The following is a 21,803-nucleotide window of genomic DNA, read 5'->3' as shown; positions in this document are numbered from 1 at the left end:
CTTTCCATCAGAGAAACCTTTGTTGAGATTAGACATGAGGAAAGTCGCAAACAAGTAATGCTTAGCAGCCCTTTAAACTAGCCCTCTAATTTGGGATCCCAGAATTCTGCCTTGGGAGTCCACTGTAGTCCATCTCATTTAAAGGATTAGAAACTTAAAGATAAACTCTAGTGTAATCATTGCAATAAACCTCATCATACAAGGGACACATGCTAGAAACTTCATGGCAAAGCTACAAATTCGAAGCCAGAAAGTTAACGAGAATAACATAAGTTAGCATATACAACTGACTCAACCATCATCTCTAAAAACAAAATGCTTCATTTATAGTGAAACTGATGGAAATTTTATGACAACTATTGAACCAGACCAAAGTGCCTAGAGAAACTAAACCTACCCCTCTATTGTTGTCTAACTATAACAATTATATTTATTTGTCTTGGAATCAACCAAAGTAGAGTCCTTTACCACGGCCAAGAGGTCCAAGGTATCACCAACGAGGCCAAAACATATCTAGATCAAGTCGGAGGCAAAGCTCGATGGGGTACGAGCCTAGAAAGGTCTTTGGGGCCTTCAGGCGATCGAGGTGCCCGAAAAAGTCTTCAAAGGGTTGGCCTTCCGGAGCTTGGGATAAGTAATCTGGGACTTCGTCTGCGAGCACAACAATGGTTAGAAAGCCAGTGTATGTCAGAAGAAGATATGAGAAATATGTCCAATGTATGTCCCAAATAATATGTATAAGGATATCAATATGTAAAGTATGTCACTGTTCCCAGATGGGGTACAGAGAAAAACAAAGTGTTAGCTCAATGGCATGAGAATGCAGAGTAGTAGAGAGTTGGGGTAAATCTCTCTCAAAGATCCTAAAACCATCAAGGAATCGCTTATTTGTAGGCAAAATCATGGGACCCATGGTTGAGCCGGATGGCTCTTCTATAATGGTACTTTTGGGAGGCTTGGAGAAGGCTTTGGGGTGGACCACCCTGATGGCTATCTCTAGGTGGCCCCGAAAAGGCTTTGGGCCACCGGATGGCTTGGTCCGAGAGACTCCGAAGGGCATCAACGACTTTGGCAAAAAATAATACAAGTCGATCCCGGGGACCCATTAAGGGTCCAAGAGGCTACCACCCCGAAGACTCTCAGAGAGAGAATGATCCAAAATTGTTTCTGAGACTTGAAAAAATTAGGAAAATTATAGGGCACCCCACAACACCCTCAAACTAGTACAACCACAGTTGCTCATTGAGGTAACACTCAATCCACTTTATTATCTCAATCACATTCTAGCGACTGTTGGATTATAGACACTGGGGCATCAGATCATATGACAAGCATATCAAAATTTCTTACCACTTATAAAGACTGTGCTCTAAGAATATTAAGGTTGCAGTTGCTGATGGGAGTGTAACTGGTGTGGTTGGTCGAGGCATTATTTTTCTACCTAGATTAACATGATTTTTTGCTCTTCATGCTGCACATCTTAAATGCAATCTCTTTTCTATTAGTAAATTAACTAAAGATCTCAATTGTACAATCACATTATATCCTATCTATTGTGTATTTTAGGACCTGTCTTGGGGGAGCATGATTGACAATGTTGAGGAGCAAAATAGCTTACACTACTTCTCAAGTGTGGTTCTTCCATCGACTCATAAGTCATTTAATCCTATTTCATTATCTACCATGTCTCATTGTGATGTTTTGTTATGGCATAAACGACTAGCCCACCTTAGTTTCAGTTATCTAAAAAATTTGTATTCGAAATTATTCATCAATAAAGATCATACTTCATTTTAATGTGAACTTTGTGTTTATGCTAAACATCCACGCTCACATCATCCCACGAATCCCTACAAATCCTAACAACCATTTCATATTATTCATAGTGACATTTGGAGGGCAGCTCGTGTCTCAACTTTAATCGGCACTCAATGGTTTATCACGTTTATTAATGACCATATCATGTTTGTTAGGTTTACCTCATGAAGGACAAATCAGAGACTTGTTCTATATTTAAATAGTTTCATAAACTTGTTGCAAATCTATTTCAGTCTTCTATTCATATCTTTTAAATTGATAATGGTAGGGAATACTTTGCACAATAACTAAACCAATACCTTATTGATCAAGGTATCTTGCACCAAAGTTCATGTCCCTCTATTCCCTAACAAAATGAGATAGCAAAAAGGAAAAATAGATATCTTCTTCAGGTGGCCCGATCCCTAATGTTTTCCAGCAATGTTCCAAATACTTAATGGGATGAAGCTATTCTAACAACCACCTATCTCATAAATAAGTTACCTTCCAAACCACTTAACTATCGAACCCCATTGAGTTGTTTACTTGTTGTGTTTCCCCAAATTCACATTATAAACTCACTAACCTCCCAAAGTGTTTAGATGTACATGCATTCATTCATAATCAACACCTTCACCGTGAAAAACTTGATCCTAAGGTACTCAAATGTATTTTTGTTAGGTATTCTCCCACCCAAAAAGGTTACAAATGCTACTCTCATTCCAATCACCGATTTTATGTCTCTTGTGATGTATGTTTATTTGAACATTAGCCTTACTATCCCAATGCTTCTCTTCAGGAGAAGATCTCTCATGAAGATAATCATTGGGACCCATCTATTTCACTTCCTATTTCCCTTCTGATTTATCCAACAAATGTTCTCACACTTGAACTATCCTTACATCCTTCATTAGACCAACCTAAACCTATATAAGAAATGAGTTAAGGAGGAGAACCTACTATTGAATCACAATCGATTAAGGTTTACTCAAGAAGGCCAAAAGCTCCTTAACACAGCCATTCGTCTGAAATAGAGCCAAGTCCTAGTTTGGAAAAGGATGTCACAGTTGATGACCTTGATGTTCTAATTACTATAAGAAAAGGGGTAAGATCGTGTACCAAGCATTCTATCTCCAATTATTTGACCTATTCTAAGTTATCTCTTAAGTACAAGGTCTTTACCACTATGATTGACATTGTGGAAATCCCTAAAGACATTCAAAGTGCCCTTCATAACCCTAAATGGAAAGAAGTAGTTTTGGAGGAAATGATTGCATTAATTTATAACAAGACTTGGAATATTATGGAGTTACCTGAAGGAAAGAGACTTATAGGATTTAAATAGATATTCACAGTCAAATATGGCTTGGATGGAAAAATAGAGAGATACAAGACCAGGTTAATTGCCCAAGGATTCACACAAACTTATGGCATTGACTATGAAGAAACGTTTGCTTGCAAAGTGAAGATAAATTCAATAAGGGTTCTTTTGTCTCTTGCTACCAACTTAAATTGGGAACTTCACCAAACGGACGTAAAGAATGTTTTTTTTTTAATGGGAAGCTGGAACAAGAAGTTTATATGATGTTTCCACCTAGTTTTGAATCTATTAAAGCCTCTTGTAAAGTTTGTAAATTAAAGAAGTCTCTCTATGGTCTCAAGCAATCACCCAAGGCATGGTTCATAAGGTTTATTGATGTTATGACTCAATTTGGATATAAACGATGACAAGTTAACCATACTCTCTTCATTAAACAAGTTGAAAATAGGAAAAGATCAATTTTGATGGTGTATGTGAATGATAAAAGATTTTTTTGAGCTAACAGTGATAGTGGTGATAATAAATGATGACACTAAAGAGATAAATGGACTTAAAACTAGGTTGCAGGTTGAATTTAAGGTCAAATATCTCTTACACTAAAATACTTCCTTGGCATGGAGATAGTAAGGAGTAAACAAAGTATTTTCATATATAACTCAACAAAAAAATATACACTTGATCTCTTGAATGAAATTGGAAAACTTGGTTGTAAACCTATAGGTACTCCATTGAAATTGGAAGCAGAAAGTCATAGAAAATGACTATTGTTGATAAGGAAAGGTCCCAGTGCCTAGTAAGAAAATTGATATACCTTTCCCTTACTGGACCTAATATTGCCTATATTGTAAGTGTTGTGAATTATTTTATGCACTCACCTACACAAAGACACCTAAAGACAGTAAACCAAATTCTTCAATACCTAAAAGGGACCCTTGGAAATAATCTTTGGTTTTGAAAGAATGATCATAGGGGAGTTATATGTTTTGCATATGCAAATTGGGTAGGTCCAATTGAGGATAACAAGCCCACAACTGGCTATTGCACTAAACTATGGGGTAACTCGGTCACTTGGTAGAGTAAAAAGCAGATAGTCGTGGAAAAAAAACAATGTTGAGGTCGAGTGCAGAGCAATTGCTCAAGGGATTTGTGAGTTGATATGGCTAGGAAGATTGTCATAGAACTTGAAAGTTACATGAATAGGACCTAAGAAGTTGTATAGTGACAACAAATTAGCTATCAATATAGTTTATAATACAAGCCAGCATGATAGAATAAAACATGTGAAAATTGACTGAAACTTCATCAAAATGGAGATTGACAATGGAGATATTAGCCTATTCTACATCCCAACTAAGACACAATAAGCTAAAATGTTCTAACTAAGACATAGTTGAAAGCAGGGTTTGAAGCATTTGTAAGAAAACTGAGAATGATTGACATCTATTCACCAACTTGAAGAGGAGTGTTAGACTCTAGAAATCAATCCTTGATTTAGAGGGAATGATTGAAAAGATTAAATCCCCAAATTAGAGGAGTAATCAAAGGAATTATCTTGGGTTAACTTTTTGTTTTAGTTTTTAGGTAGTTTCCTATTCTTGTATAGCCTAAGTTTCCTATTCTTATATAGATAGAAAGATCTCTTGTATATATGTATTATATAGCCGATTGCTAGAGGTAAGAAGTCAAGTAATTTCTTCCAAAATTGTTTGTTCACATACACCTTATGAGTTTTTCTAGAACATGAAAAAGAAGGGCATTCGCATGCCAGGACTTGGGCATGGGTATAAAACTTCTTTGCCTTCACTCTAGATTTTAGATTTTGTAGCCACACCACAAAAACCTTTATTTTACAATTGAAAGTCCATAATTTAGAGACAAAACATAAATTCCACTAAAACCACACTCAAAACGCGTTTACTTACTCATTTTCAAAAATGCATTTTTCAAAACAAAAAAAAAAAAATTGTACACAAAACTCAAAAACGCTGAAATGTCGTTTGGATATGTCTTTTGATGATAATACACCATTCCTTCCTAAAATCATTTATAAGTTAGAAAATGAAGAAATTCCTAAGCCCTTAAATAAAATGGAAGCAAATGAAAAACAATATGAGATAATCCAACAAAATTACTTTCCTAAAGAATGAAAATTTGTTCAAAATAATCCAAAATACCAAATCCTAGGTAATCTTGAAGGAGTAAAAACTGAAGTTTTCCCTTAGAAATTTATGTGAAAACTTAACTTTGTATATCAGTTAAAGCCAAATCTTTTGAGAAAGCTGAGAATGATGAATTTTTTATGATAATCATGCAAGAAGAGTTAAATCAATTTGAAAAAAAATAAAGTTTAGACCTTAGTATCCAAACCTAAAAACCATCCTATTATAAATATAAAATAGGCCTTAAAAAATAAGATGGATGAATATGGAATTGTCACTAAAAATAAGGCATGATTGGTAGTTCAAGGGTATAATCAACAAAAAGACAATGATTTTGATGAAACATTTGCACCCGTGACTAAACTTGAAGCTATTAGAATGCTATTGGCATTCGCTAGTTTTAAAAATTTTAAACTATTTCAACTAGATGTTAAAAATGGTTTTGTGAGTGGATACCTAAATAAAGAAGTCTATGTTAGACAATCTCCTAGTTTTGACAATAAAAAATTTCTAAATTATGCATTTAAATTAACTATAACACTATATGATTTGAAACAAGCTTCTAGAGCTTGGTATGTAAGGTTAAATAAATTTATTTTAAAAATTAATTTTTAAATAAGAAAAACAGACACCACTTTATTTATAAAGCATGAAGATGTCAATATGCGCATAGTTCATACGTGCATTGGTGACATCATCTTCGGAGTAACAAATGAAGAAATATGTACGAATTTTGCAAATTCTATACAAAATAAATTTGAAATGAGTATGATGGGGGAGCTAAATTTCTTTCTAGGATTACAAATAAAGCAATTAAAGAAAGGTATTTTCATAAATCAAACAAAATATATAAAAAATTTGCTAAAAAGATTTGAACCTGATCTAAATAAATCAATCGATCTTACCCCTATGAGTACCTCATTTAAGCTAGATAAAATGAAAATGAAAAGGAAATTGATTAAAAGAAATATAGAGGAATGATAGATTCACTATTATATTTGATCGCTAGTAGACCAAATATAATATATAGTGTTTGTCTATGTGCTAGATTTCATTCAAATCCAAAAAAGTCACATCTTCAAGTTGTTAAGCATATATTCAAATATCTTTTTAAGTATCCAAGATTTAGGACTATAGTATCCTAAAGGAAGTTCCTTTAAACTAATAAGATATATTGATGCAGATTTTGCCGAAAGCAAAAAATTGACAAAAAAACACAAGTGGTTCTTGTCTATTCCTCGAATTATCCCTAATCTCTTGGTATAGTAAAAATATATCTGTATGTCTTTATCCACGGTTGAAGCTAAATATGTAGCAACAAGTAGTTGTTCTGCTCAAAATCTTGTGGATTGAGTATCAACTAGAAGATTATGGCTTAGAGTATGATCACATCCCAATAAGATGTGATAATACTAGAATCTTGTTCTCCACTCTAGGACCAAAATACAAAGGAACTATATATCATTTTATCAAAGAACATCTACAAAATGGAATTATAGAACTTGAATAGTTAATACCAAAGATCAATTGTCAAATATATTCACAAAACCTCTAAATGAAGACCGATTCTATAAAATTAGAAGGGAAATAGGAACGAGATCTAAGTTTGAGTTTAAAAAGGCATAGTTCTTAAAAAAAATTCTATTTTGAAGCCTTTCGAACTTCTCAATAAAAATTCAGAAGTCCGATATGAACTCTTTGTATAGTGTTCAAAAGTTCTTCAAATGTCTAGACCAATCCCAAAAGCCTCCCATCTTCCTGACCTCTACTATCATTCATCTTGTCTAGATAGTCTTCTTGATGTTTGACAAAAAGGCAGAGTAGTCACAACCTCCTTTTGTTCCCTTTTTCTTGTGAGGACATTTTCACATTTAAAATTGAAATGTTTTCTAATGGCACTATGATCCTATTTGTTTGAATTTCTTGTGAACTTATTTTGAGTCAAATTAACTCTTTAAGTCTAAAAAATGAATTATGAATTTTATCATCATCAAAAGGAGGAGAGCAATAATCTCTCGAGTATCACTACAAAAAAAAAAAAAAAAAAAAAAAACTAGGTTTAGAGATAGAAATTATCCATCTCTAAACCCCAAAATTTTCGTCTTTAAAGAGTCCATTTAGATGTTCGGTTTGGAGAGTCGTGTACCTATATCAAAAAAATCAAACACTTGTATCCAAATTTTCTTGGATCCGTTGATATTAGTATAAGAAGGGATCCTTTAGGAAGTCAAATCTTTTTGATTTTCAAACTTTATCCCCTTGCTCATGACACATGAAGCAATGTCAAAGCTCAAAAATGTTAGTACAAGTTGTAATACAACATTAAAACTTAAGGATATTTTTTGCAATACAACATTAAAACTTAAGGATACTTTTTGGATTTCTCAAACATCAATAATACTTTTTATAATTACCCTAAACCTCAAGAATATCACTTAGAGTTTTTCCTAGAAATGAAGATGTTTTGAAAGTTTAAAATAATTTACATACAAAAGAAAGAAAAAGGTTTTAGAAATTTTTAATTCTTAAAACAGTTGAACAAAGAAGATAAAAGGAAAAACTATCAACAAGCTTTAATATTTTTTTAACAAATATACTAATATAATTTATATTGTTTTATTTAAACAAATTTACGTTTAACTGTTTACTACCTAAAATAACTATTATTCTTTATCGAGCCTTGGGATCTATTATTAATATAGTTTATAATTACAAAAAATAAAACCATACTATTCTACATGAACTTTTTGCAGGGGAAAGAATTGAAGGGCCATAAACTCTCTAAGAGGAGTCTTAATAAATTGGATATTCCCTGAAATACCCAGAGGAATTTGTTCTTTGTATTGTTCTGCTGCCAGTGCCATGTCCATCCACCAAGTTGGCATCTTTTCTTTAAGACTTTGATTTCTTAGTTTTATTCTTTCTTCTGTTTGCAGAAAACCTTTTGTCTTGCCATATTATAGAAATGGGTTTTCACCTGTCTGTCAAGTGGGTTCTGCTTTGCTAGCAGCTTAGCATCTGATGCCCCCAAAGCTCTCCAATTATTGCACATTTCATATATATTATGGAAACAATTATTTGAAAATCTAGGAGTGATATTTGTATTGTATAATTATATTGATTATATATTAATACAGAAATGTCACATTAAGTGTGCTCTTGAATGTCCAAATAACATTTTTTGTCCGTTTTTTATTTCTAACACAATTTCCATTTTAGCACCAAAATAGTGTTTCTGCCTTTATTTTTATTTTTTTATTTGATTTAACTAGTTAGCCCTACAACTAACTAGTCATTTTTTGTAAGGAATGAATTATACTTTTGTTAATAGAAATAATTTTGTTACCCATTGAATCATCTAATATGTATGCAACAAATTTTTTTTTTTTTTTATCAAATATCACTCTACTTAGCAAAAAGAATCAAAGATCTTTTTTAATTTTTCTTTTTAATTTTAAGAAATGAATACATTAATTATCAAGCAAACGTTCGATTTTTATTGTTAATTAGAAAGAAAAATGAATACAAGTGAAGGCGAAGACGTCGCATGTATTTTCTTTTAACATGAGAAATATTTATTATAATTTTTTTAAATAAAAATACTTAAAAAAAACTAAAAGAAAAGTAAAACAGACCTTACTATATATATATATATATATATATATATTACTTTAGTGATGAATGATTAAGTAGATATTGTTGTGAAAGCAACTTTTCTGGAGGGTATAATTCAACAACTATATATTTCAAGTGCTACTGTATGTCTGTATCTGGCATATCCTATGCTCATGCCCATGCGCATGCGCGCGCGCGCCTTGGCAATGCTTAGTTATCTTCCAATATTCCATTTGATAAGATGAAATAAAAGTGAGGCTTGATGCTCATTAATGGTTGAAAAAGGAAATCAAAAACTGTAGATTTGCAACGATTTTTATTCCACAAATTAACTCAAAGTTACCTTACCAATGAAGAGGCGTTAGATTCATACTTTACTAAAACTTCATTAGTTCTTGCTTGTTTGCAAGAAGTGTGTAATAATACTCCCATTATGTCGTATTTTTAGGACATTTAATTAAAGAAGTCTATATCATACTCTTAAGATATAAAATTTCTTCAATTAAATATCCTCAAAAAAGCTATATAATGCATGGTGTAGATAATAATGTGATAATATTTTTAAAGAATTAATCTCAAATTTGTTTTCTTTTTTTTTCATAATAATAACTTAATTTTAGAATATATTATCTCAAAAAATAACTGAACTTAACACGCATTCATCTACAAGGGGAAAAACTTATCGTTCTTTGTTTTTTTTTTTTTTTTTGGATTAAAAAGGTTAGCCTTAAGGAGATATATGTCTAGAGAGTAAATATGAACCTCATGAAATTCAAACTCAAAATTGATGAGAAACTAACGAGTAAAGCTACCTACTGTATTTGTATATTATATAATGTTGTTAAATAATAAACTAGGGTGTTGAGTGAAATATGTATTAATTAATAATTTGAATTGAGTTAAGTAGTTGAGTTTAAGTAACCAAGCAAGAAATCTGTTGTTGAAAGTAAAGAGATTGAAGTTATATTTAACTCCCATATATACATATAAGTCCAGAAACATCAAAATTCGAATATATAACACTACTGCAGAGATTATTATAAGAAGAGTTGAAAAGGGCAACTTTGTTTGGTGGTGGAGAATAATAATAGAAGAATAAGGATATTTGACTGATATGCTTCATGAACCAAAGGGCAAAGACAATCCATGCCCCACCAGTCCACTCAAATCCCAATCAAATTTTTATTTTTTTTTATGGAAATAATTAATAAAATCAAAGGCCAGGCCTTTAAAAGGTGGCCAGCTTCTCCACCCCCAACTCGGTTTCAAACTGCAATTCCTCAAAAATAACCACACTCATAATCAGTCTCTTCTCTTCTCTTCTCTTCTCTTCTCTTTCACACAACACACGCGCGCGCACAGAGATGGCAGGAAATGAATGGATAAATGGGTACCTGGAGGCCATTTTGGATGCAGCAGGAAGCAGCAGAAGCAACAACACTCGTAGTTCAAGGAGAGGGCGGTTTGAGGAGAAGTTGAGACTGCAGGAAAAAGGGTTTAATATTAATATGGATCATCATCATCAGCATCAGCATCATCATGACAACAAGGACAAGGAGGAGAAGCTCTTCAGTCCCACCAAGTACTTTGTTGAGGAAGTTGTCAATTGCTTTGACGAGTCTGACCTCCACAAAACTTGGATTAAGGCAAGCATGAGCATTAGTGTGCACTTTTAATTATTATTAATTAACTGCATCATCTCTTGCCAGCCTAAATATACATAAATATATGATGACTGTGGAGAGCAGGCCAGGAAAAATATAATTAGTTGTTTTCTGTTCCAAGCTCGATCAATTTCTTGGTGACAATACTAGTATATATATATATAAAAACAAAAACTTTGATGAGCAAGAGATGGATCTGTGAATTTGATGTATTTGTGTGGTGGTTGTGCATTTCATGCTATATATATTATATTAAGTTGGATATATCACCTCCTGGGCTTGCCTTCTTCACCATATAATACTTTTTGGTCAGGGAAAAATAAATATTTTCTAGCTACAACTTAGTATTAATTAATTTTGGAATCAATTTTTTCAAAACAATTTCTTAAGCATTTACATTTGATAAAGAAAATTCTTTTTTTTCTGCCAAGTATAAATAAAAAGAGAAAAAAAAATATAATTATATATCATTTCTTGCACAATATTAAATAGCTATAACCATCATATTTTTCATATTGCTGTGAATACTAAAGAAGAAATGAAATCCTGGAGATAGAATAACTAATGTGAAATGTATGAATTTGAGCAGGTAATAGCAACAAGAAATAGCCGTGAGCGCAACAACAGGCTTGAGAATATGTGCTGGCGTATTTGGCATCTCACCCGTAAAAAGAAACAGGTCCTTTATTTCTTTATATTTTTCATATTTAAATCCACATTATAATACTACTAGTGAAAGTATGGCCAAACTCTAAGGTTGCGTTCTCTTTGCTGTTTTCAAGTCATTTTTAGTTTTCAGTTTTCTAAAATAATGAAAACGCGTTCTCTTTGCTGTTTTTAAAAATGCATTTTTGAAAACAAAAAAAAAAATTGTAAAGAAAACTCAAAACAACAAAAAGTTGTTTTGAGTGTTTTCATCCAAAACAAAATCTAAACTCAAAATACATCTATTTATTTATTTATTCATATTTTATTATTGTAATGAAAAAAATATTACAAAATTCATTAACTTTAAAATGTATATATTTTTTTAATAATATATTAACATTAAATATTTATAATTTACTTAATAATCAAATTTATTGAATAAAATATCATTAAAAAAATATTTTCAAAATTTTAAAGAGAACGCGTTTTCTAATTTTCTGTTTTGAAAAATAGTTTTTCAAAATGACAAAGAGAACGCGTTTTCAATTTTCTAAAAATAGATTATCAAAACAGAAAACTGAAAATGAATTTAAAACTCAAAATTAAAAATTAAAAAGCAAAGAGAACGTAGCCTAAATCTCTTAAATAATTTTGTAATGGTCGGTGCCAACTATATTAAAAAGATCATTCATCAATTGTGCAGCACTATTATCAATGAATCCCTTAACATTAGACTTATCCTTTTTACTTAACTAAAAAAAAATACCACCAACATAAACACCATACATGCAACAATATTTATCAAAAATAATTAATAACGCTGAGTTGGATAACTTCTAATAAAGACTTTCATAAAAGCCAAATCCTCCCGCGCCCCCCCCCCCCAAAAAAAAAAAAAAAAGAAAAGGTGATGGAGTCTTTTTCCCCAGCTTCATAGAATTATGTAAATCTGGAAGGTTTTCTTCGCAAAATATACTTTAAAAAAGGAGGACTTGGGACTCGTATTTTCAGATAGCTTGGGATGATGAACAAAAGCTTGCTAAACGGAAATTTGAGAGAGAGAAAGGTCACAAAGATGCTGCAGAAGACCTTTCAGAGCTTTCTGAAGGGGAGAAGGAAAAACCTGATGCTAATCAGCCTGAATCTCATTCGGATAACATTCCCAGAATAAACTCTGGTATGGACATATGGTCCGACGACAACAAGTCCAGGCGACTCTACATTGTCCTAATCAGGTACTCCACATTCCACATTCTCTGCTCTAATCTAAGCTTAATTAATCTCTAACAGGCTACGAAGAAGAGCAAACTTAACAAGAATAGCATGAAAAGAGGCAACTGAAAACTGTATTAACACATGATATATAAGAAGACTCCACGAAGGTGAATATCCTGATGCGCCATGAGTTTGATGTCATGTTTATTTGCTGTTATGCAGTATGCACGGGTTGGTGCGCGGGGAAAATATGGAGCTTGGAAGAGATTCAGATACCGGTGGTCAGGTAATATTGTATGTTTGGCAAGACACAAGCTAATATGAGAAGATTTTAAGTTTTAAACTACAATTCTATCAACTATTTGGTTGCATTTGTATCTAACTTACTTGTGTGTCACAGGTGAAGTATGTAGTAGAGCTAGCTCGAGCACTGGCTAACATGAAAGGAGTTTATCGTGTTGACCTTCTGACTCGACAAGTCGCCTCACCAGAGGTTGACTCCTGCTATGGTGAGCCCATCGAGATGCTGTCGTGCCCGTCAGATGGCAGTGAAAGCTGCGGTGCCTACATTATTCGGATCCCATGTGGACCTTGTGACAAGTAACTAATTACATATACATATGCTCATCTGTTCCTTTTCTAAGATAGGGCAATCCACTAATTATTTCTCCTACAATTATGCTCATATGTTATGCCACTTGCAGCTATAAATATCAGAACATGTATACTAACTTGGAATGGAATTGGAAATCATGCTTGCTTACAGGTATATTCCAAAAGAGTCATTGTGGCCATACATACCAGAGTTTGTGGATGGGGCTCTCAGCCACATTGTGAACATGGCAAGAGCTCTAGGGGAGCAGGTGGATGGGGGGAAGCCTTATGTGATTCACGGTCACTATGCTGATGCAGGGGAGGTGGCAGCGCGCTTGTCTGGGGCCTTGAACGTGCCGATGGTACTAACAGGCCACTCACTGGGTCGGAACAAGTTTGAGCAATTACTTAAACAGGGCAGGCTGTCTAGGGAAGACATCAATTCAACATACAAGATCATGAGGAGGATTGAGGCTGAAGAGTTGGGGCTGGATACTGCTGAAATGGTGGTAACTAGTACAAGGCAAGAGATTGAGGAGCAATGGGGCTTATACGATGGGTTTGACATCAAGTTGGAGAGGAAGCTCCGGGTTAGAAGACAGCGTGGAGTAAGTTGCCTAGGGCGATTCATGCCAAGAATGGTGGTAAGTGCAATCCCTTTGTGCTTTGTCGCTCTTTATCCAATTGATCTACAGCATGATGAAGCTCAAATTATCTAATCACTTCATGACATAATACATAACCCTACAAAAATATCAGATTTAGTAGGTCCATGAAAGCACTAAGATAAACCATAAAGAGTTTCCTGTGAAATAACAGAACAATATGGTTTTACTATATGATCTTTCTACAAATAAGTCCATGTATTATACTATATTAAGGGTTAAGTATGAGAACCTCATATGCCTAGTTCCTAAATTACTTGAATGATCAGTGTTAGCTTCCCAGTGTTTAACCCTTAAAAAGAAAAAAGCCATCACTAAGTTTGTATTCACGAGCAAATTTTCATGTTTCCTTTCCAAAAGTTCCTCCTGGTGTCATCAAATTGTTGCTCATGAATACAACACCAACATTATCTAATTCCAAATTCATCGGAATGGCTATGTGCCCTTCTCAAATTCTACTCACTCACATGCTATTACTGTATCAAGACCATTCACTACAACCTGTGTCAACGCTCACTTGAATTAGGGTACATATTTCAATGTTACACCTTGAATTCCTAGCTTATAACTCTATAGCTTGAGTTGATTTTCTTGTGAATGGAACTAGGTAATCCCACCTGGGATGGACTTCAGCTATGTCAAAGCACAAGATTCATTGGAAGGAGACGGAGATCTTAAGTTTTTTGTCGGCTCTGACAGAACTCAAAACAAAAGGCAAATACCTCCAATCTGGTCTGAGGTCAGGCCACTTTATTTGCATGAACATACTATCAGCTTATTCGAATACTGCATATTATCAGATCACACCAAAGGCACAAATAACATTTTCTTCATTTCTATGGGACATCATGCCTTAATAATTACTCTTGAACCTTAATCTTCAACTTTGTTCATATTTGATGCAGATAATGAGATTTTTCACAAACCCTCACAAGCCTACCATCCTTGCCTTGTCTCGTCCAGATCCAAAGAAAAATGTGACCACTCTGCTTAAGGCTTTTGGAGAATGCCAACCACTTAGAGAACTAGCCAACTTGGTAATATTACATCCACTTCAATATATTGGTGGCACTTACTCATAAGAAAATCTAGGCAGCATTTGGATGATTCCAAATTCATTTGCAGACGCTAATACTTGGTAACAGAGATGACATAGAAGATATGTCTAACAGCAGTTCAGCTGTTCTTACAACAGTACTGAAGCTTATTGACAAGTATGACCTGTACGGTCAAGTGGCATACCCAAAGCATCATAAGCAGTCCGAAGTTCCTGAGATCTATCGCTTGGCTGCAAAAACGAAGGTAAAACATTCCCCTTGGCTTACCTATGAGAAAAATGAAGGTGCAATAATCATATGATGCAGTGACAAGTATCACCTACTTAGACCATGATTTTGAGAAGTTCCTATATTTTTTGTTTTATCATTTGCCTTTTCTGTTGCAACAATTACACTTCTAACAGTGACACACCTCTCACCAATTTGCCTCTTGAAGGGAGTCTTCATCAACCCGGCACTTGTTGAACCATTTGGTCTAACACTCATAGAGGTCAGTTAATTCACTCAATGAATGGACTTAATGCAGTTGTGGTTAGCTTAAGGAACTGGCATCAAAGCTATCTACCCCTTATCTGTTTCTTGCAGGCAGCTGCTTACGGTTTACCTGTTGTTGCCACCAAAAATGGTGGGCCCGTGGATATTCTCAAGGTAAACCCCAGATTAATCAAATCTCTTCATTAGCTCATTTGGAATCACAGAGAACAACAATCTACCAAATCCAACTAATTATTGGGCTTTGTCCAATTAAAGATTTTAACAGGGACATGAACCCCTTCTGTTGGGGTAAAACCCAGGATAACCGAAATTTATGCACTAGACTTGCCGAAGTTATAAGTTATCTCACAATAAACTACTCACTGGATCTGATTGGAAGCTCAATATTCAATCAGGTTCTCAACAATGGACTTCTCATCGATCCACATGACCAGAAAGCCATAGCAGAAGCCCTCCTAAAGCTTGTAGCCGATAAAAACCTCTGGCTTGACTGCAGCAAAAATGGCCTAAGGAATATCCACCATTTTTCGTGGCCAGAACACTGCCGTAATTATCTCTCCCATGTTGAGCATTGCAGGCAACGCCATCCTACAACCACTCTCGACATTTTGCCTAGTCCTGAAGAACCCATGAGTGACTCGCTAAGGGATGTGGAAGACCTGTCTTTAAAATTCTCCGTTGACACAGACTTCAAGGCCAATGGAGACCTTGACGCAGCATCTAGGCAAAGCAAACTCATTGAGTCCCTAACTCAAAGGGCTTCATCCAATGGCCATTCCCGTGTTAGTTACTGTCCAGGAAGAAGACAGGGGTTATTCATTGTAGCCACTGATTGTTATTACAGAGGGGGAGCATGCAGTGAGACGTTCCCATTAATCATCAGGAATGTGATGCAAGCTGCAGTTTCGAGCTCAGGCCAGATAGGTTTTGTTTTGTTAACAGGTTTAACTCTAGTTGAGGCAGAGGAGCAGTTAAGACGTTGCCAAGTAAGTTTGGAAGATTTTGACGCATTGATCTGTAATAGTGGAAGCGAAATGTATTACCCATGGAGGGATTCCATAGCTGATGCAGACTATGAAGCCCACATTGAGTGCAGGTGGCCTAGTGAGAATGTGAGATCTCTGATAACAAGGATTGGTAGAGAAGAAGATGGAGACCAGGATGATATTGTAGAGTATCCAGAAGGATTTAGCTCTCTTTGCAATTCTTACAGCATTAAACCAGGAGGCAAGGTGAGATTTTTACAGATCAATTCATAAGGTTTAGATAATTAAGAAAATCATGCTAGAGAGATCATAAAGCACACCATGTAGCACACTGCACTATATAGTATACTCTTCCTTATCATTTGCTAAATGTATGGTCAGCAGACTCGAAGAATTGATGAAATGCGCCAGAGGCTACGGATGAGAGGCTTTCGATGCAATCTTGTTTACTCTCATGCTGCATCACGGTTGAATGTCATACCTTTATCGGCCTCAAGAGCGCAAGCAATAAGGTTAGCCTTTTATTCCTAATTGGTTAACTTTATGTGCGCACCTGTGGTTTGTGTAACAAACAAGTGCACAAACCAGTCACATCCTAACCAAAAAAAATGGGTTCAGGCAATCAAATCTAATGTTCCTGCATGTTATTCAGGTATCTATCTGTTCGATGGAGTATTGACCTATCCAAAATGGTAGTGTTCGTTGGGGAACGAGGGGATACAGACTATGAAGAGCTGTTGGTTGGCCTTCACACGACTCTTATTCTAAGAAAATCTGTCGAAATTGGCAGTGAGATGCTTCTGCGTAGTGGAGAAAGTTTTAACATGGAAGATGTAGTGCCCCAAGATAGCCCTAGAATTGCTTTTGTGGAGGGTTATGAAGCCCAAAATATCTCTGCAGCTTTAAAAGCTCTATAGATAAGGTGACTTTTTATTTTGCATTATTTACTTCTTTTCTAGGAGATGGCTTCATTTCACACTTTGTAGATAACACAGGAGCAATAACATAATTACAAATAGCCAGTACATATATTCAGTACGGCACAAATAATAGCAAATTGTCAGATTAAAATGATCATTATATTAGCATTTCCACGCCAATTCTCCAACCGGAGAATCAATTGGCATGCTAAATTAACTGTGCCTGCATAGATTCTGATAGGTAAATTGCCAATTGCTGGTGGGAATTATTTACATTTTAAAAAAAATATCAGAAAACTATGAAACAATTTATGATATGAAAACGTAATAATTCATGAACCAGCACTATGTTTCAAAAAGTAATCAAGTTGCCTCATATTGCTCTATTCAAACAAATATAGCAGTTCCATTATATTCATTTTTGCACAGTTGGTTCTAAAGAAATGCCTTTACACATTTACCCGTCAAGTGACCATGTTGAACAACCATCTTCCTATCCACAAGAATGTCAAGAGTTCATTCCTCAGCCTATTTTGATTATGAAGAATCAACAGCATGCTCTGTTCAGTCATACACAGCAATCCCCTTCTACCTTGTATTCCTTTCCACAGGCACATTTAACCATACAAGAAATTCCCTGTAAAAAGCAGCGGTAACCTTTAATTTCTGTGAACCTACTGACGCATGAGTGAAAGTGGGAATAGAACAGAGGTGGAAAATATAAGTAGCAGCAAGCACCACTCTTCCAATATGACCAAAAGAAAAAAAGAAAATGAAGCTGCAAAACCAACAGAGGTGGTCCAACTCAAAAATGTTATGCAACAGGTATTAGTTTTCAACTTTTCACAAACAAGACTTTTTATGCCATTGCAAACATTTTCAAGGATGACCAAAGTAGATAACTGATTACTTTTTTGAATCTGTAGAAAATGTAGTTATTCAGTTTTGAATATTCTATTTGAGTGAACAATTTGTTATAATTTTATTCCTAGGATATTTCTTTTCCCACTGCCTTGTTCGGCAATTTATAAGTCATAACCAACTCCTATGGAGCATTTACATCTATACTATATATATTGCTCTATAAATTTCAAATGTAAGGATGTTGATTTTCTGTCAAAAACTACACTGTATCAGAGCAGTTCTAACACCGATCTGTTCATTCCAAATCTGCAACTGATTTCATTCCAAATCTACATCTAATAACTTGGGTTTGTTCTTCTCAATTTTGTACCTGATTCCATTTCTATTTTACCAAACATTTGGATCCTGTTTCCCCTGTGTTTTCATCTACAATCAGTGCTCTAAAAGGCGGCTGCCTAAGCCCCGCCTAGGCGCTAGGCTGCCCTTGGCCGCTGCGATTAAGGCCAAATCGGCCGGCCTGATTAATGGGGCTCGATCAGCGCCTAGCCGCCTGGGTCGCTGCCTAGGTCACTTGCGGCCTGGTCTTGTCACCACCTGGGTCGTTCACTCTCTCTCGTCAAACGCGGCCTAGACTTGTCACCTTGCTCCTTGCTGCTTGTTGTGCCATCTTCGTCCTTGCTCCTTGCTTGCAGCAAGTTACAGCAAGCAACAAGCATCATCTTGCTGTTGTTGTTGCTTGTTCATCTTTGATGTTGACCCCGTCGGGCGCCCAACTAGCACTTAGCGCATTTTAGAACACTGTCTGCAATGGCTTCCACTGTTGAAGTTTCTTCTTCCTCTCAAATTCCCTCAATTCTGACCCCAACAGGAAGATCCGATTCCTCTGCTCTTCTTATTACCGGACATAAACTGAATGGCCACAATTATCTACAGTGGTCTCATTCAATCATGATGTTCATCTATGGTCAAGGAAAGGATGATTATCTCACTGGTGCAGCCCCTAAATCGAAGACCGATGATCCAATGTACAAGGTGTGGAAGACAGAGAACAATATGGTCATGTCATGGCTTATCAACTCCATGACGAATGAAATTGGTGAAAACTTTATTCTCTACGAAACGACACAAGAAATCTGGACAGCTGCCAAGGAGACATACTTCGACACGGAAGATGCAGCAGAAGCCTTCGAAATTGAAGGAATTCTCTATGATTTCCATCAAGGGGATCTCACCGTCACCCAATATTTTAGTCAACTGACAAGATATTGGTAACAGCTTGATATGTATGATACAACAGCATGGGAATGTCAAACCGATGCTGGAAAATACAAGAAGATTGTTGAGAAGAAGCGAATTTATAAGTTTTTGCTAGGTCTCAACAAGAATTTAGATGAAGTCTAGGGGCAGATATTGGCCATCAAACCTCTACCAAATCTGCATGAAGTTGCCTCAAAAGTGCAACGTGAAGAAAGTAGAAAGAAGGTGATGATGGGCACTGCAAAGGCAGACCCTGGTGCGATCATAGCAAAAAGACAGGACAAACCCGAGATACTTGCTGGAATATCCATGGCAAACTTGCTGATTGGAAACCAAGAACTAAGAAAAAAAGTCATGGACATCACACTGCAACAGAGGAGAATTCTATTGCAGTTCCAAATGGTCAACTCAGCAAAGAACAAGTGGAAATTATTCAGCAATTAATTTCTCAAGCTCAACAGACATCAATCACTCCAACCACTGCCCATTCAACAACAACTACAGTAGCCCAAAAAGGTAATTTTTTTACTGCACTTAAGCCCAAAAAGGTGGACAACAATGGTATTTGGATAGTTGATTCTAGAGCTTTTGATCATATGATTGGTGATATATCTCTAATCCGAGATTTCCAACCTTGGTCTAAAAATTATACTATGCGTATATTTGATGGTTCCCTATCAAAAGTGTCTAGTACAAGTTATGTTATCCTTTCCTAGAACCTTACACTTGAATCAATTTTATTGGTTCCAAAGTTGGATTGTAATCTACTATGTATTAGTTAGCTTACTTGGGAAAAGAATTGTGTTACTAAATTTTTCCCAAATCATTGTGTTTTTCAGGATTTGAATTCGGGACAAATGATTGGCAGTGTTGAGTTACATTTGAGACTCTATATGTTCAACGTGACCGAGTCCTCTAGAAGACAAACTCAGAAGACAGTTGATGGGAAATGCTCCTTTTCAACTCTTAGGTCTAGTAATGATAATGAAATTATGTTATGGCACTATCGTTTGGGTCATCCTAGTCTTTTGTATCCCAAAGAACTCTTTCCATCCTTATTTAATAAAAATTCAGTTGATGTTACATGTAAAGTCTGTCAATTATCTAAGCATGTTCATAATTCTTATTCACATCAAACTTACCAAGAATCTCATCTTTTTTCATTAATTCACAATGATGTTTGGGGACCTTCTAAAATTAAAGTGTAGCCAGGGCAAGATGGTTTGTTTCGTTTATAGATGACCACACTCGTCTCTCATGAGTATTTCCCATTAAAGAAAAATCTGAGGTAGGCCAACTATTCAAAAACTTCCACATCATGGTTCAAACTCAATTCAATGCCAAAATTCAAATTCTTCATATTGATAATGCCAAAGATTTTTTTTATTTCTATTCTTGGGGCATATCTTGTTCAAGAAGGTATAGTCCATCAAAGTTCTTGTCCTAATACCCCTCAACAAATGGGATTGCTAAAAGGAAAAACAGGCATTTTTTAGATGTTACTCAAGCTCTTATGATATCCTCTCATGTTCCTAAAATTTTTTGGGGGGATGTTGTTCTTACTACTACAAATTTTATTAATCAAATGCCTTCTCGGGTTCTCAAATTTTAGACACCATGTCAAGTCTTTCTCGAGGCATATCCTACCAGTTGTCTCATCTCATCTATACCTTTTAAAGTGTTTGGTTGTTCTTTTTTTGTCCATATTCCTCATCAAAATCAAGATAAATCTTATCCTAGAGCCATTAAATGTATCTTCCTCGGTTATACTCCAAATCAAAAGGGATATAAGTGTTATTCTCCTCTCACAAAGAAATTCTATCATTCTATGGGTGTTACTTTCCTAGAAAAACAATCTTAATATTCCAAAACCAACATTCAGGGGGAGAGTGAGAATTCAGAAGAATTTTGGTTTTGGGATTTTGAATCATCTCCTACTACTAGCCTTCCTTCTACTCCTAGTCCAAAGTCTCATATCACTAAAAATCAGTCAAATTTAAAGCCTAGTCCAAAGTCTCAGGTCATTGAAAATCAGTCAAATTTACAACCTTTGAGTGTTCCATTACAGCAGTTACAGCCTTTCAGTATTCCTTCAATTGTTAACAACAAAGAGTTAATTGTCTATTCTAGAAGGAAAAAAGATCAAGGACACGCAGAAGAATAGTTATAACTCACTACTAACCACTACTAACCATAAAGCTGAACCAAATTCAATTCCAAAAAAGACACAAAAAGGTAACGCTGTTTCTAATTCTGAAGAGGTGAATTTAGATGATCTTGATCTACCAATAGCCCAAAGAAAATGTGTAAGATCCTGCACAAAGTATCCCATCTGCAATTTCCTATCTTACAAGAGGTTGTCCCTAGAATATTGTGTTTTTACTACTAAACTCACAGATATTCAAGTTCCTAATAATATACAAGCAGCTCTCTAGATACCTGAATGGAAGCAAGCTGTAAATGAAAAAATTAGAGCACTTGAAAAGAATGGAACTTAGGATGTAGTCAATTTTCCTCCTAGAAAGAATCCAGTTGGATACAAATG

At 35.1% G+C, this 21,803-nt stretch overlaps 2 protein-coding genes across 4 annotated transcripts in view; one reads left to right on the top strand and one right to left on the bottom strand.

Annotated features, from left to right (window-relative positions):
- The first annotated feature begins 10,158 nt into the window (after positions 1-10,158).
- LOC127789857 (sucrose-phosphate synthase 4) lies at positions 10,159-20,331 on the top strand. Of its 3 annotated transcripts, none has more exons than XM_052318896.1 (15): positions 10,159-10,538; positions 11,146-11,235; positions 12,216-12,439; positions 12,642-12,705; positions 12,820-13,019; positions 13,186-13,657; positions 14,286-14,417; positions 14,584-14,715; positions 14,804-14,980; positions 15,173-15,226; positions 15,322-15,384; positions 15,627-16,463; positions 16,602-16,729; positions 16,870-17,139; positions 20,098-20,331. In XM_052318896.1, the coding sequence occupies exons 1-14, from the start codon at positions 10,257-10,259 to the stop codon at positions 17,132-17,134; spliced, it is 3,120 nt and encodes a 1,039-aa protein (XP_052174856.1). In that variant the 5' UTR covers positions 10,159-10,256; the 3' UTR covers positions 17,135-17,139; positions 20,098-20,331. The 3 variants fall into 3 exon arrangements, with proteins under 3 accessions (XP_052174856.1, XP_052174857.1, XP_052174855.1); XM_052318897.1 differs by lacking the exon at positions 20,098-20,331 and adding an exon at positions 18,870-18,898; XM_052318895.1 differs by lacking the exon at positions 20,098-20,331 and having other exon boundaries at positions 16,870-18,748.
- LOC127790907 (uncharacterized) overlaps positions 17,628-21,803 on the bottom strand; it is a 32,700-nt gene continuing 28,524 nt past the window's right edge. The window contains exon 12 of the mRNA XM_052320639.1: positions 17,628-17,774. The gene's annotated coding sequence lies outside the window, so the exon portion shown is untranslated. The remainder of the gene's footprint in view (positions 17,775-21,803) is intronic.

This window comes from Diospyros lotus, chromosome 14 (assembly GCF_014633365.1).
Source record: "Diospyros lotus cultivar Yz01 chromosome 14, ASM1463336v1, whole genome shotgun sequence".
Taxonomy (NCBI): Eukaryota; Viridiplantae; Streptophyta; class Magnoliopsida; order Ericales; family Ebenaceae; genus Diospyros; species Diospyros lotus.
This window is presented reverse-complemented; position numbering and strand designations above follow the sequence as displayed.